The sequence below is a fragment of the Neovison vison genome, chromosome 1 (assembly GCF_020171115.1).
Source record: "Neovison vison isolate M4711 chromosome 1, ASM_NN_V1, whole genome shotgun sequence".
NCBI classification, from domain to species: domain Eukaryota; kingdom Metazoa; phylum Chordata; class Mammalia; order Carnivora; family Mustelidae; genus Neogale; species Neogale vison.
The window spans coordinates 40,436,251-40,453,646 of record NC_058091.1 but is presented as its reverse complement, the minus strand read 5'-3'; the positions used below and the strand labels follow the sequence as shown (position 1 = coordinate 40,453,646).

The window sequence follows — 17,396 nt, the reverse complement described above, 5'->3', positions numbered from 1 at the left end:
GTCTTGTTTCTTGTGCTACACTATATTCCTACCACCTAGGGCAATACTTGGAATACAGCAGGTGATTAATTCACATTTGCTGCATGGGTGCAAGCATCACGAGGAGCAACGGGAGGTACGAGGCTATGTAGGAAAGCCCTCTGCACAGTGCAAAACATCATGGACACGTAAGGGAACAACAAGCGGTGACCGGTAATACTCTGCGCCTGAACAAGTCATCAACGCCATTATCACTCTGCGAATGTTGCCATCTTGACTCCATTTCTGCAGACGGAGCAAGGGAAGGAAGTCCAAGCTCTCGCTGTTTCTCACCAGTTCCTAAGCTGGTCTCCCAGCCATCAGTCTTCTCCTCTCTGGGCCATCTTCTACGATGTAGGTCATTTTTCAAAACGGAAATCTGATGTCACTTCCCTGCTTCCTAATGATTTTCGGATAAAGGCTGAATACGACTTCAAGGCGGCTCATGATCAGGATGCTGCCCCCTCTCCAGTCCCATCTTTCACCACTCCTTCTACCCCACTTTCTGCCCCAGCTGTCCTGAACTGCAGTTCTGTGAAAGCATCAGGCATTGTCTCCTCAGGATTCATCTGTCATTGCCTCTTCTTCCTGCCCTCTTCACCTGGCTAACTCACCCTTCAGGCATAAGACGAGAGAGCGCCTCCTCTGGGAACATTTGCTGGTCCTCTCTGGGTTAGGTGTCCCTCTTCCGTAGGCTACAGTATAGCCATACACTCAAACGATCACCGACTCTGTCATTTCTAGGACGACTGCTCATTTATGTGTCTTCTCCGCTCATCTGTAAGCTCCTCAAGTGCAAAGACTGTGATCTCCAGTCCATCACTGTGCCCTAGCCCCTGACATGCCTCCTAAGATACAACAGGCACTCAGTAACAATTATGGAATTAATGAACAAAGGAACTAAAGAGATAGACGAAAGAGATAATTCTAAAACGTGTGTATGTGATTAGCTTTGAATTTTTTCTCTCTGCTTTAATGTCTTTAGTTCCCAATTCCTGAACTTCATTTTCAGCCCTCCTGTTATAGCTTTCTAGTTTTTACCTGTATTTTGGATCAACATACATCTCTCCTTTTGTTGTTTTGCACACCAAGCATGAACAATTGTTCTTTATCTTATCTAAGTTTAGTCCCTTTTCTTCTAAAGTCTTTTTCACTTCACTTTCTTCTACTTTATCCCATGTTTACAAGCATCTAAAGTTATACATTAAAGTGCTCTTTTGTGTTTATTATTGACTGTGATAGTTTTGTTTTATACTTCATTATCGTTCCATTTTTATGTGGCTATGTTTAAGGACAGTTAAGTCTAATGGACAATGTAAAGTTCCTTAGAGCAATTAAAATTCAAGCTAGTAAGTTTTTAAGCAAAGTCATTTCCTGTGGACATTTGCCAGGAGTATAATGCAAACGAAGGAACCTGAAGGAGAACCATCTACTATTTCTACTAAGGGAATAAGGACAGTGGCTTCACACAGCTGACTTTTCTTTGCTACTGAGTAGCCTTTCCTGCTCTGTGGATAACAGAGACAAGATGAAAGAACCATGACATTCCATGAGTAAATAACTCTTTTAAGCAACTAGACCACAGGTCAGGAAAAATTACTCCCCAGTGATTAAAACAGCTTTCTGGAATCCCATGTTACCGCATCTAAATACATCACTAGTCTCATTGGAGGAGTTTATTCCCATGGAAGTTTTAGCCCTACAGTTGATAAGAGTTTTGTTAAATAATTTCATAGTGTCTGCATTTACCTACTGTTAATACAGCAAATCCATGACCAGTGCACACAAGCTACAATTAAGTTCTCATTAATTCAAGAGATACCCATTTGATGAGTGGAAAAGCCTTACTCAAGGAATACCAATGTGCACTCTTAAGAAAAGCTGACAACAGGAAGCTAACAGGATCATTGTAAGTATATAAAGTAAAAGTGGAATGAACAAAGGATCATTTGTTCTTCTTTGTGGGTATCCAAATAGGTAGCGACAGAACACAGTTAAGAGTATGGGCTCTGGGGTCTCACCCAACCTGGGTTTGATTCCAAGCTCAGCCATTTAGTGCCTGCAAAGGATCTAGAAGTCACTTCACTCCTCTAATTCCAGGACTATAAAATGGGGATAACAGTACTTGCCAGATAGGATTTTTGTGGGGATTCAAGAAGATAATACATACGAAGTATTTGAGCCCAGTTCCAGGTACATAGCAAATGTTCAAAACATTTTACTGAAATTAAATATTGCATTTTATCTTCTATTCTCCTTTGTACAAACATGTGACATGACTCATACAAAATGTGAAGACTTTATTTACATGTAAGACTTTATGTGACACTTACAAGCTTGCACATTCTTATGATGTTTGAGAACTTTCATGGACACGCTGTAGAACCTGAATTGTTCCTGTGATACACACCTAACGATGGTGATTAAGTCAGGATCCTCCCAGGGTTCTCCTTTGTGCCCAGGCCTCACTGCCTTTACTTAGTTACGTTAGTTTCAAGCAACAACAAAAATATGAAGACTTAATGAAGAATATAAATAAGAATAATCCACACATACCAAAAACCCACTTAAACACATGAATGTCCAGAATTCATTATTTGAAATATGGTACACATTACAGAAACACTTAATGACAGTCCAACCTACCACTGGATTTGTGATGTAGGCTTACTGAGCCATCAATTTAAATCAAAAAGCCTGAAATTTGGATATACAGAATAGATGGAACAGCTGCAAAAACAACCTTCTAAAAATACATAATATTATCCAGCAGATGGAAAAGCAATTATTTATTGAAAATATTCAGAATTTGATATTATCCAATAACTGCAAAAGTTGCTAGAAAGATATAATTAACATTTACTAAAGATCCTTAGTGGGTAAACTGCTTTAAATAAAACAAATATTTAGTCGTTGCTGGTTTCTGGCAAAAGCAATCTCTTAAAATATAGTGTTCATTCACCTTGAAAAGGAAACTACTAACTTGGACATTTCCAGATAATTTTGAAGACCCCAAATAAAAACTCCCAGATGTGTGTGTGATAACACATATGATTTGCCCATCACTGAAACACAAAGTCTGTCAAAATCAGACTTGGGGGAACTTTCCAAAACGCTCGGTAAGACGCGGAGGAGCGGCGGCTACCCGAGCTGCGCCCAGCAACGCGCTCCTTCCCGCTCCCCCACATCGGCCTCGGCCCTCTCACCGGCTGTAGAAAATGGTGAAAGAAACCACTTACTATGATGTTTTGGGGGTCAAACCCAATGCCACCCAAGAAGAACTGAAAAAGGCCTACAGGAAACTGGCTTTGAAGTACCACCCTGATAAGAATCCAAATGAAGGAGAAAAGTTTAAACAGATTTCTCAAGCTTATGAAGTACTCTCTGATGCAAAGAAAAGGGAATTATATGACAAAGGAGGTGAACAGGCAATTAAAGAAGGTGGAGCTGGTGGTGGTTTTGGCTCCCCCATGGACATCTTTGATATGTTTTTTGGAGGAGGAGGAAGAATGCAGAGAGAAAGGAGAGGTAAAAATGTTGTGCATCAGCTCTCAGTAACCTTAGAAGATTTATATAATGGTGCAACAAGAAAACTAGCTCTGCAAAAGAATGTGATTTGTGATAAATGTGAAGGCCGAGGTGGTAAGAAAGGAGCAGTTGAGTGTTGTCCCAATTGCCGAGGTACTGGAATGCAAATAAGAATTCATCAGATAGGACCTGGAATGGTTCAGCAAATTCAGTCTGTGTGCACGGAGTGCCAGGGCCATGGGGAACGGATCAGTCCTAAAGATAGATGTAAAAGCTGCAATGGAAGGAAGATAGTTCGAGAGAAGAAGATTCTAGAAGTTCATATTGACAAAGGCATGAAAGATGGCCAGAAGATAACATTCCATGGTGAGGGAGACCAAGAACCAGGACTGGAACCAGGAGATATTATCATTGTTTTAGATCAGAAGGACCATGCTGTTTTTACTCGGCGAGGAGAAGACCTTTTCATGTGTATGGACATACAGCTGGTTGAAGCACTGTGCGGTTTTCAAAAGCCAATATCTACTCTTGACAACCAAACCATTGTCATCACCTCTCATCCAGGTCAAATTGTCAAGCATGGAGATATCAAGTGTGTGCTAAATGAAGGCATGCCAATTTATCGTAGGCCATATGAGAAGGGTCGCCTCATCATCGAATTTAAGGTAAATTTTCCTGAGAATGGCTTTCTGTCTCCTGATAAACTCTCTTTGCTGGAAAAACTCCTGCCTGAGAGGAAGGAAGTAGAAGAGACTGATGAAATGGACCAGGTAGAACTGGTGGACTTTGATCCAAATCAGGAAAGATGGCGCCATTACAATGGGGAAGCATATGAGGATGATGAACATCATCCCAGGGGTGGTGTTCAGTGTCAGACCTCTTAATGGGGCCAGTGAATAACACTGCTGGCATTTTATGTGCAGTAGTGAATGAGTGAAGGACTATAATCATAGCTCACTACTTGCTATTGTTTTTGTTTTAATATTCAACTATAGTAGTGTTTTAAAAGTTAAATGAAGAATAAACTCAAATATAAAAGCTCAAAAAAAAGTCAGACTTGGTTTATATTATTTGTCACACTCTGTGACTAGATAAATGGGTCTTGGTCAGGTCTGGGGTACATTTAGGACCCATGAAAGCCAGCAGAACACTAGGAGATCCCGATGGGATAGAAAGACATAAGCTAAAGAGTCAGAAGACTTGACTCTAACTACAACTTTACCTTTTGCCAGCTGTGACTTGTTTCTCTCATCCACTCATTCACCTATTCCAGGTATCAGGGATACTAATCAATAAGAGACATGCCCCTCGCAGAACTCATTCAATAAGACATCACTAGCACCTTAAATATGGGGAGGGGAAGGATGACCACAAAGATGGCCACAAGGAATTTGAATCACATAGAAACATCACAATAGAAAGTCCATGGTGGGCACCATTTTCATGGAGTGGACAGTCTTTGGGGGCTTTTTATCCATAGAACAAGAACAGAAACATTCTCTACCTATATTCTCTACCTCAGTAAGGTTCAAACTCTGTGAGTACTCATTATGTTGTAGAAATTTGAAATTAAAAACAACAACAACAACAACAAAACACTGCCTTATCAGAATAGACTATAAGGAAAACCAGTTGTCTTAAATTCAATTTTCTCAGAGCAGAGCTTGCCTCTTTCACAATGTCTTCAGAAGGAGCCAAATATTTGCATGATTACAAGCCTCCTTCCATGTCTTGAGTCTTGGTGAAGATCTTAATATCTGTAAGTGGGTCCCTAGGTTTGGCAGAACTCTTCAAATGATTTTTAAACTACTGCTTTTAAAACTGGTTCTTACCTATGAGTTTCTTGAGGGGTTCAGAATATATCCCATAGGAACTCTCTTAATGGATGGACCTGCAGCTGAGATACTGGATGCTTCAACTGCTAATGCCAGCTGTACTTGTTATGGTAATTATATAATTTAATTAAATATTGTGTTGGCTGACCAAATATGAATGTTAAAATAAAAATAAAGTTATTTGTCTAAAAATTTAGTGAAATAAAAGACATGAAAGGAGCCAAGTTGCTAAAGGAAATTTGTTATTGAATTAGATATGAGTAAGATAACTGAAAGATGGAGGGAAATAATAAAAATTTTAAATAGTTTCACACTCAGATCGTGTTGCAAATGTCTTTTAAAATGCTTTCAATGTAAAGAAACTGAAAATGGAAATGATGCAATAATGTGTATGAAAGATGACACAGAACTACAACCAGCAGACCCAAGCTCCAAGAAAAGGCCTTGGGATCACATCAAAAAAGAGTGGCGAATAAGTGCATTTGTAGCTTTTCATTAAATATGGTATTTAGGCCATGCAGTATCTCTTTTCAAAAAATGATTCACCCTGTAACCGATTTTTCAACTAACCAGAAAATACCTGGCCCCAGTCAGGTTAGCTAAGAGAGACTGTATAACCAGCCATGACCCTGGGGAATCTCTAGGAATATGGAATTTCTTCATTTTTTGCTCTGATTTTTCATTGTCTAACTTTTCTCAGTGGTCATTCACTGCCTATTTAATTAAAACATTATTTAATTAAAAAACATATACATATATGTTTCTTTATGTTATGTCTAAATATGAGTTTCAGATATAAAACAGCCTTTGTGTATTTTAAGCAAAGAAAAGAAAGTCAAATATTTTCATTCACGTAAAAATGTGTTGCTTACATGGTTAGTAACTTTGCCTTTTGCCTCACTATTTCTGGTGTGAGGATACCTTACTTATTTGTAAGACTGGGTTAATTGAGTTTCAATTAACATAAGTCTCCCAAGTAACAAGAGCTGGACCTTACTCATGGACAGGTTGACTCTGGGGCAGTAGAACCCTAGCATGAGTGAAAAGGTTTTCCTTTCATTCATCTGGTTCTCCTCTTGCACATTTTGGGAAATGACACAAGTCTAGGCAATGCACACCATGGGTCAAATGCACATCTTTGCCTGGACCTTAAAGAAACTGTGACTCAAAGCATTTCACTGGGGATGCCCAGGGGTTGTGCATGACCAGACACTGGCAAAGCAATTTTGAGAAACCTCCTCCTCAAATGAAAATACACTGTGAGAAACCTGTAGCTCGTACTGAACAAGAATCGGGCCAGTCAACACCAAGAAAGACAGGTTTGTGTCAGTCTCGGTATCAAACACACTTCTTCACCCTCCTTTCCCAGAATAATAACTACAACCAAAAAAAGGTTTACAGGAAGGGACTGCTTGAAAGCAGTAAGATGGGATACATGGTTAGACTCAATGTTAGCCTTTTCTTTATCCTCCTCCCTGAAGGTTGGGGTGGGGAAGACTGGCCCAGAACCTGTCCCAAGTCCGGTCAAATGCAACCAATCGACTTATGCTGATATTTCTCTAAAATTTCTACGGAGCCATTAGTTTTATTCCTCAGTAGACAGGTCTCTAATTTCTGCATTGAAGGAGAGCGTGGGCAAAGAATGAATGTTAGATCATATCTCCACCAGCACACAGGCAAGAAGCATGAATGTGATCAGAGAGAATGTCGGGTGTCCCTGGGTCTCCCAGGCCCTCTGATACCTGAAAGACTGCTGGACAAGGAGGGGGCCCCCGTGGCCCAGATAGAATCCTAACTATCTATATCGTTAGTGCAGCCATATCTCCAGTATAGAAACTGGCTGCCCATGGCAACCATTCAATTTTTTTCATGGAAGAACTTGTTAGACCTATACCTAAAAAAGGGACAGAATACAAAAAACTCAACCTCACATCAAAATAAAGATGCCACATCTAGAATGTTCTGTTTAACTTCAAAATGATTGTTGAACCGTGGCTGCCAAAGAAGAGACATTTTGGTCTTAATTCCCAGAAGGTGTAAATGTGACCTTATTTGAAAGAAGGGTCTTTCCAGATACAATTAAGTTAAGGATTCTAAGATGAAATTGTCCCAGATTAATAGTGTGGGCCGTATATCTAATGACAAGTGTCCTTATAAAAGACAAGAGAAGACACAGAGGAGGAGGTCATGTGAAGATGGAGGCTGAGTTGGGGGTATGCAGCCATTTACCAGGCAAGCCCCAGAAGCTGGAAAAGGCAAGGACCGAAGCTCCCTTAAAGCCTCAGGAGAAAAGTGGCACACCTTGATTTTAGACTTCTGGCCTCCAGAGCTGTGAGAGAATAAACTTCTGTTGTTTTAAGCCATAAGTCAGTGGTGATTTTTTTCCAGTAGCCCTAAGAAAGTAATATGGAAGGTTAGAGGACAGTGTTATCAGGAGACCCGTGGAAAACCTCAAGAAACCTCTCTTGGAAATAGAAGTTTTATGGGGCATCTGGGTAGCTCAGTGGGTTAAGCCTCTGCCTTCAGCTCAGGTCATGATCCCAGGGTCCTGGGACAGAGCCCAGCATTGGTGTTGGGGAGGGCGGTCTCTGCTCAGCAGGGAGCCTGCTTCCCCCAGCTCCCTGCCTGCCTCTCTGCCTACTTGTGATCTCTCTGTCTGTCAAATAAATAAATAAATAAAATCTTAAAAAAGAAAATAGAAGTCTTATGTGTGAAAACAAGTCTCATCCTCCTAGTCCCCAAAGCATGACAATTCTGAGGAGAGAAGGGAGCAGGTCAGAGGGTAGAAACCTCCTCTAGATGGACACATAGGCCCCAAATCTGCTGTATAAGAATCTGAAGGTGGGATTCGGGGCCAAAGCTAGTCTGTGTCAGAATCACCAGGAGAGGGGCGCCTGGGTGGCTCAGTGGGTTAAGCCACTGTCTTCGGTTCAGGTCATGATCTCAGGGTCCTGGGATCCAGCCCCGCATCAGGCTCTCTGCTCAGCGGGGAGACTGCTCCCCCCACCCCATGCCTGCCTCTCTGCCTACTTGTGATCTCTCTCTGTCAAATAAATAAATAAAATCTTAAAAAAAAAAAAAAAGAATCATCAGGAGAATATTTTTTTAAAAAGTGGCTATCTCCATTCACAGTTGGTTGAACTATAGACTCTGGGGATCAGGCCCAAGAACCTGTGTTTTTCAAAAGTTCTCATGTGGTTCCGATGATCCATCCTCCTTCAAAAGGACTATCCTGAGTGGTCTGTGTCTTCTTTAAATGCTTAAGAAATAAATCGGAAGGCAACTTCTTTTGCAAAAACATGTTTTTAACAGGCTAGTTATTATTTAAAAAGAATTTCTCCTGCTTACGTAAAGCTGACAGAGACGCATGATGTACCGAAAAGCAAAGATGAAAGCAACACCGTCCAGACGCATCACGTTGTGGAATCTTCCATGTACATATTCTGACCATATTTATTTGCACGCACATGTATGTGTACAGCTGAACCTCACATCTCAAACTCTAGTCCACAGACCCGCAGCACTGGCAATACTGGGGAAACTGCTAACAGTTCCGAATCTCAGAGCTTACCCAGGTCCTCCTGAGTAAGATTCTACATTTGCATAGAGACACTGCAGAAGCATTGGTTTAATACAACTCAAACGTACTACTTTCCTTGTTCTATAACCTGCTTTTTTTAACACATGAAGATACTGTAAACATCTGTTGTTGGCAATATAGAGCTATACTGAACCTTTTTTTTTTTTTTTAAGATTTTATTTATTTGAGAGAGAGAGAGAAAGGGAGAGAGTGAGAGAGCACGTGCATGTGGGGGGCAGGGAGAGGAGCAGAGGGGGAGGCAGAGGGAGACAGAAGCCCAAGCAAACTCCACACTGAGCACGGAGCCCAAGCGCCCAACACTGGGCTCTATCTCATGACCCTGAGGTCATGACCTGAGACAAAACCAAGAGCCAGATAGTCAACAGACTGAGCTACCCAGACACCTCTGTTCTGATCTTTCTTAACAGAGGCACAGTACTCGTTTATGTACCAGAATTTATTTAATCAGTCCCCTTTTGACAATCATTTCTATTTGCCTTTTTTTTTTTTTCACTTTTGCAAACAACACTGACATAAGACTCCTAAGAATACACCTTTCTGTTTTGTTATGATTTGGGGGTAAATCCCTTGAAGTGCTTTTGACAAGTCAGATGACGTGCATGTTTATAATTCCAGGATGCCTTCCCCAAATACTGCACCGGTGTGTGTCCCTATAGACTCTGCCCATCAGTGCCGGCTGCCTCACCAACCTTCCCAACACAGGAGTTCTCCTCATCATTTTAACCTTGACCTGAGACTTAAACATGGCGGTTCATTGATATTTTTTTCCTGTACTTTTTTTTCTAAAAAAACCTATTAAAAAGCTGAGTCTCTCTTCATACATATATTGGCCATCTGTCTTTCTCCCTTTGTGAACTGTCCAGAGTAATTGCGGTTGTTTAAAAGGATAGTTGCAGAAGAATCTGCAGAATTACACAGTTTAGAAATACAGTTTAATCACAATGAAGAGACACGAGGAAGAAAAAAAGAAGGAAGGGAGAAGAAAATGTGCCATAAAAAAGGATAATCAAAAGATTAGTTTGTGTGTTTATTTATAGACACTGGTTACAGCAATCCAGTGATTAGGCAAATTAATGCAGCTGTGTCTGATCGCAGCTCTGGGATCAGCCCCCACATCCTTTTCAACTGATGCCACCTGTCATTTAAGTATTTTGCATTTGCCTTTTATGTTACATACATTTCATGATGATTCCCATTTTAAAAACATCGTTAGTTAACTCTTTGGAGTCTGGCGTGATATAGATTCTTTTCTAGTATGTCTTTTACAGCTGGGAAGGGGTAAGCTCACCTCCCCACTGGGCCGGCAGGCGAAACGATGGCGTTTGCCTCTGAAAAAGAGCAACCCTCTCCCAACGTTCAACTTTTTAGGAAAGAACAGTTGAATTCAGTTCAGTGGGTATAAAACTGGCTTGCTGTTCAGAACCGACTGAACAAAAGGGAGCAGATGTAGGATGCTGGCTGGACTTTGGGGTCTCTAGTAGCACATGCTTCCTATGCCTCTTTCTGCAGGGTGGGTGCAGTTCCTATGCTCCCTGAGCGACCTCAGGCCTGCTCTGACACACAGACATCCTTCAAGGCTCAACACCTTGCATGCAGACCCTCTCTACCTAACTAGTGGCAGGGTCTTCTCATAGAACCCTTGGAGACTGAACCCTTTCAGACTGAAGGTGACATTTAAGGGGTGACAACCCGCCTCCTCCCCCCACACACCCCCCCCCCCGCTGCCATCCTCTGTTGTTGCAACCTCATTTGTGAATGGAGAAAAATCAGTCACCTTCATTTACTGAGCATTTTTCCCCCTATGGCAAGAGCAGTGTACTGGGTGCTGAGGAGGGAGAACTGCAGAGAAATGGTGAAGACACAGGAGAGAGAAAGTCTCCAGCCACTGCTTTGCAGTGTGCAGGATGTGAACAGGCTGAACAAAGTCTTATTCAACACATTCCAGGATGTTACAAGGAGGCCTCATTATAAAGCCTGAAGGAAAGAATTTCAGCATAAAAAGAGAAGCATGACCTTTTAGAGCAGATCCTATGTAAACAGACAAAGCACACAAACCTTGGGGAACACGCAGGCTGAAACAGATTTCAGTAGCTGCGAGAATAGGAATGTTATGCACAATAGATTCTTACAGGTTTTAAAGGGACTATAAACTCTGGAACACATCTTCAAAATGTGGGTCAGCGTTAAGGAAGCACAGTGTAGCAATGTTCCAAGTCACTCCTCAGTGCTACCGTCAGATATGAAGCAGCAGGGAGGGGAGGCCTTGGGGCCCCCGCAGGTGTGGGGAGTTGTAGACTTTAATATTTGGATGGGGATGCCATGAGGAGAAAGAATGGAGACCTTCAAGCAAAAAGAGACAGAAAAGTGAAAATGAATCTATCGATCTGTCTCTAGAGATATATGCGCAGTTGACCCTTGAACAGTGTGAGGGGTTAGGGATGCTGCCCCCTGCACTGTTGAAAATCCAGGTGTAACTTTTGTCTCCCCCAAAAGTTAACTAATAGCCTCCCATTGAGTAGAAAGGTCTTGCTGATAATACAGTCGATTAACACATACTTCATATATTATATGCTATATTTTTATGGTTAAGCCAGAGAAAAGAAAAATGTTATTAAGACAATCATAAGGAAAATACATTTATAGCACTGTACTGTATTTATATATGTATAAAGAACATGTATACGTGGATCCTAGTAGTTCAAACCCTTGTTGTTCAAGGATCAATTGTACATGTGTGTGTCTCTCAACCTGGGTGAAGTGACTGGACTGTTTTAACTGTGTGAATAAAGTTCAAATGCATATTCAACCTCACAGTAATAAAAGTAGTAAAAGAAATAAAAGAAGTATCTCTCTCATGTCACTAAGTTTGGCATATGTGTGGTGTGTCTTTGGTCTGGCTATTAATGGTAATATCTTTTTTTTTTAAGATTTTATTTATTTATTTGACAGAGAGAGAGAGATCACAAGGATGCAGAGAGGCAAGCAGAGAGAGGAGGGAGGCAGGCTCCCCACTGAGCAGAGAGCCCAATGTGGGGCTAGGTCTCAGGACCCTGAGATCACGACCTGAGCCACAATCAAGAACTGATGTTTAACTGACTGAGTCACCCAGGTGCCCCAATGGTGATATCTTCTTTAAGAGTGATGTGGACTTCAACAGATGGGTGGATAAAGAAGATGTGGTATATACACACAATGGAATACAATGCAGCAGGATTTCAAAAAATTGAAATCCTGCCATTTGCAATGAATGATGTGGATGGAACTAGAGGGTATTATGCTGAGCGAAATAAGTCAATCAGAGAAAGACGATTATCATATGATCTCCCTGATATGAAGAATTTGAGAGGCAGGGCAGGGCGTTGTGGGGGGTGGGGGGGAAAAACGAAACAAGATGGGAGCGGGGAGGGAGACAAACCATGAGAGACTCTTAATCTCAGAAACAAACTGAGGGTTGCTGGGGGGTTAGGGGAGAGGGATGGGGTGGCTGGGCGATGAACATTGGAGAGGGTATGTGCTATGGTGCGTGCTGTGAATTGTGTAAGCCTGATGATTCACAGACCTGTACCCCTGGGTCAAATTATACATTATGTGTTAATTTTTAAAAAAGTGATGTGGACTATATATTCTAGAACCAATTCTAAAATAGAAAGAAGTAGCCAAATGCCCAGTGGTTTAGGTGGATACTCAAACCCACTGAGGTCATAATGCAGTCAGACTGAAAAGTTAATAGTAGAGTGGTCAAAAGAAAAGGCAAAATCACAAAATGGGCGTGGCAGCAAATTTCTGCTCCTCATATCCCAGCCAACCTGACTTGTCAGAGGGAGGAGACATCTTTTGCTTCCCCCCCCCACCCCCACCGTGAGCGGCGACAGCAAGCTGTTGACAACTCCTACTGTACAAAGAGAGTTGTTCACACTGCAAAAGTGTTTACTGCTCACAAGTGATGCTCAAAATTAATTCACAGCAGCAACACCAGCAGAAAGCTTTGACAGACTGTCTTATGTGTTGACACAGTTGTAAGTTGTTAAATAAAAAAAGTAACACACTTTCCCTCTTTTCCAGCCTATACACATCAAAGTTGCTCCTAAGACAGAACGTGAAACGTGTCTGAGATCCTGAATGCCATCCTGCAGGTGAGATTTCCGGTTCTGGGGTTCGTGGCTTCCGGCGTGAGAAGAAGGTGGACCCCGGTTTTGAGGGGAAGGGAGGCAGTGAGCCTCTCACCCAGCCTCAGCTACAACTGGTCATAGTGGTTGTTTTTCCTTCAAGAGTACTTCCCTCTAGGGCAAGCCTCAGGCACCAGCGTGGGAAGCAGAGTAGAGCTGTTTATATACCTCCTCAGTGGCAAAAAAGGTTGCTAGTACACCAGCTTTCACAAGACACAAATCATTCATTTCCCTATTCCTTTTTAAACAACAGTCTTTTACCTACTATGGCTTCGCGGAAGTTGGAAAGATAGGACTTGCTTGCTCCGAACAGATTTATACTAAAAAATCGGGAAGAATGCAGTCTTATTTAATGATCTCAAGCCACCCGAGATAATTACAGTTTAAAAAGAAAGAAAGAAAGAAAGAAAGAAAGAAAGAAAGAAAGAAAGAAAGGAAGCCAGGTGGGATAGCAAATATTTGGCCTTCTCTCAAAGATGTTCTACAAACTCCCTGGGGCTCCGCTCGGCTCTATGCTGTGCTGTGTAGAGAAGGTGCTGTGTTTGGAGATTTCCTGTTGAGCAGAGCGACCTCTCCATGAGGAGCCACATGCCTTGGAAAATGAAGATTACTACTTAACATTGTAGCTATGCTTCCCAGGATTGGAAGTTGCCATTTATGTCAAAACTGAGCTTTCTTCAGGAAGCCTATATTTAAGTAACTGTTGAAAATAACATAGCAATGACCTAGAGGGAAAACTCCGAATCAGGCAAATTCTCTGACTTCCCATGGCCTTTTTCACACGAGTCCCGCCATCTCCACTCACACTGGCCGTGATCCGTGGGTGCTGGGACAGCTTTCTGGCTTTGCCCTCACCAGGCCCATAATTCTCTCTCCTTCTTCATCACCAAATTCCCCCTTTCTTTTGGTGTTAGAGGACAGAATTCGTATCGAGATGCAAATGACGGGTGCTGTAGGGTAGCCATCCTCACAAGTGGCTGAGTTGTGAGAGTGTACCCTGAGCTGGTGGAATTTCTGCCAGTGCGACGGGAGGCATGGAGAAGGCTTCAAACATCCAGGTAAGAAGGAATAACACAGTGCCCTTAAAATCTGGAATCAGGGAGCTCCGCTTTACCCAGAGAGTCCTGACCCCCGTATTCAGGTGTTCAGCAACCAGCGAGAGAGCCAGCCTGACCAAAAGGGCCACGTGCGAGCCAGCACTGGTGCCCCCAGTGAGGTGATGCAGCACTGACATTGATGGAGTCTTTCCCTTGTGCCAGACATCGCGTTGCACACTTTCACGTATGTGGTCTTACCTGACACTCAACAACCCTGAGAATGAGGGCTTTTGCTCTCCCTTGTTTACCAAGATGGTTAACTGAGGCTTAAAGAGGTGAGGGGCTTTGCTTAAAGCTGTACCAGCTAATAAAAGTGGCAGAACTGGAATTGAAAGCCAACTGAGTCTGGACCAAGTGCCCTTCTGTGGCGTCCCATGGTTTCTTCCCAGGGTAAACCACCTACTGTGAACAGCCAGCACAGCCCAGCACTCCCTGATTTACCACAGTGGAACACGCAGAGAACTAGAGGCCACACTGCAGATGCAAAGGGCTTTTCTCATGTGCATGTGGTGGAGTAAGAAGAACATGAAATCAGAATGCGGGCAGATCTGGTTCGAATCCTGGCCCCACCAGTGACCCGTGGTAAATCTCTGACTTTAGTTTTCCCATCTATCAAATTAATCTGATACTACGTGGTTCACAGACTTGTTTGTGAGTACTGAATAAGGTAACACACATGAAACAAATGTTTCGGAAGCATACACGGCTAAGTGTTAGTTATTCCTGTTAATATGGTCTTTCGATGGGAAGAGCAGTTCCCGAGAACAGAAGACTGCCCTTCATGCAGGTGCGAGCTAGCCCGACCTGACAAAGCCAGGAGAAGGCTCTCAGGATGATGACTGGGGCGAAGGGAGTGGAAGCAGGTGAGTAGGCTGGCACTTACTGGTACTAATGAAGTTTGACCCTAAAAAACAACACATGACGATGACTTCTGCAATGCGGATGACAAATGGTAAGGTTCAGTGAATTCAGAGTAGGTGACCCTTTCTGCATTCACAGCCTGCTTCAAGACCTGCTGAACTGGAGTATGGGGGTGCCATTTTCTTACTGGTGATTTCACGTATGCCTTTGTACCCTGCAGACTGGGTTCAAAAGAAAGGGTCACCTTTGTGCAGTTGACTCCTCATTTTGTAACAATTCCAAAATGCAGTAGCTTCTCCCAAAGTATTTCAAAGACACCAACCTGCTGAGACCCAGGGGCATCCATCGGGGTACTAAACTTTCTTCTTCTAATGGCCTCAATCTCAGTGAATACTTTTGAATAGATAGGTGAGCTCCAGAAGGACTGTCTGTGGTGATTAATCTCACGCTTTGTTATGGAGAGTCTCAATCCTTTTTCTACACATGAGCTCACCCTTCAAACCACCACATTTGTGACCATTTTTGGGAGGGTTGAACTAAAGTTTAAAGCATTATGTCATCGTAAACAAATAATCACATGTAGCGTGAGTCTGTGGAAAATACAGCATTTCACTTTTGCGGTGTTGGTTCCACTACAAGAACAGGGGAACCCAGATGATGAGGTCAGTGGGCCAGCTGCCACACACAAGAGAATGCCAAGTCCACGTACACAGAGCAAGCTGCTTTCACTCACAACTAAAAAATTAAGCTCATTATTCTAACCTTGTCCAAGAAAAGTGATTGCTTTCCTAAATTAAATAGAAATAGAGTTTCAGAGACTACTTCTCCCTGCATTACACATTCTTGCCAGGAGGTCAAGAGGGCTGTTACCCCTGCTGCGGATGACATGACCACATCCAAGCTTGCTTCATTATCTTGTGCCTGATAATATCTAGGCACATTTCTAGCTAATAAAAAGTACACGAAAAATGCTACCACAACCTAGCAGCAAGAATGGAGGCAATAGAAGTAGGTGGTAAGAGAGGAAGTTATCTAAATCCTAGATACCTTACCTAGTCAAAGAGGGTAAACCATATTCTTCTGCCAAGTGGCTGTGTCTTCTGGTTGTAAGCAATGGGTGGACAGGTACATATACTGTTATGTAGGTCAACTTGATTTTGTCTTTGTCTATTTTTGCCTAAGGCAGAACATTATTCCTCCAGCATGCAATAGAGCTGACTAGAGCCTGCATCATTTTTTTTCTAGCAAATCTAATGGAAACATTAGAACAAACATGGCTTATATTCTAGCCACACTTTCTACCTTCCTATGTCCAACAGCCGCTCATTTGGGTATCCAGGCTTAGAGCCCTTGGGTCTTCTCTGATTTCTATTCTCTTGTTCAGTCCTGACTATCAATATTCACAGTCAGTACTCACTATAGTCTCAGTGATGACTCCTTTGATATGTGTTTAGACTTTATTCTTTACTCCTTCTGTCACCGTTTTGTTCAGGATCTTCTTCCAGGCCCCTGCACCCATGGCTACACCATCAAAAGAACTTCGTGATGGTGCTGTGCCTCTGGTTTCTGCCCCCACCAATCTGGCAAGGACACCATCATCGAGTCACCACAGTGGCCTCCCGGCACTTAGGGGGCAAGTTAAAGGTCCAGCACTTACAGGGGGCAGCTTGTATTCATGGCCCTCAACAACTTGCTAACCAACCTGCCTCACCAACCCCAATCCGCACTTCTGCCCTGCACCCACACCCATGCCCTGGCACATAACCTTTTTCCCTTCTTCACCTGCCTGCCTACCCACCAAGTCCCAAGTAAGGCACATTTCCTCCAGGAAGCTAGGTCTGGCCACTCCAGGAGAACGTGGAGCCCTGACCCGGACTACTCATTTAGTGATAAACTGTGGACCCACCTATGACCACTTTTATAGTATTTATTGTTTTTATTGCTATTCAAATGTGAATTGGTTAATCTGTCTCTTCAATCAGACTTATCACGGCCCCCAGAAGATTATGTTTTCTACTTCTCGTGTCATCTCTGCCCACCCCGTCTTTGTCCTCCTTCTCCTCCTTCACAACCCATGCAGCAACTGCAATAAGTAAGGCCTTCTTTTTACCTATGTCCTGAGGAGAAATCAGGAAGGGAATCTAAATGACAAGCAAGAGTCAAGAAACTCAGCAGAGACGTAACTGGCCCGCTCCGGGTGGATGACACCGCAGAACTGAACGAACCCTGAGTTAGGTACATCGGCTGTCAGCAAACCCACAACACTGCCAAACACCCTCCCCTATGTTAA

At 42.7% G+C, this 17,396-nt stretch overlaps 2 protein-coding genes across 2 annotated transcripts in view; one reads left to right on the top strand and one right to left on the bottom strand.

Moving 5' to 3' along the window:
• BACH2 (BTB domain and CNC homolog 2) overlaps positions 1-17,396 on the bottom strand; it is a 363,936-nt gene that overhangs the window by 181,251 nt on the left and 165,289 nt on the right. The window lies entirely within an intron of this gene.
• On the top strand, positions 3,147-4,596 carry LOC122904542 (dnaJ homolog subfamily A member 1-like). The gene has a single exon (XM_044245511.1). It carries the CDS (start codon positions 3,237-3,239, stop codon positions 4,428-4,430), a length of 1,194 nt encoding a protein of 397 aa, XP_044101446.1. The 5' UTR covers positions 3,147-3,236; the 3' UTR covers positions 4,431-4,596.

Bases quoted from the DNA above. Each gene is read 5' to 3' on its own strand.
- LOC122904542 (XM_044245511.1), top strand. From the start codon at position 3,237: ATGGTGAAAGAAACCACTTACTATGATGTTTTGGGGGTCAAACCCAAT.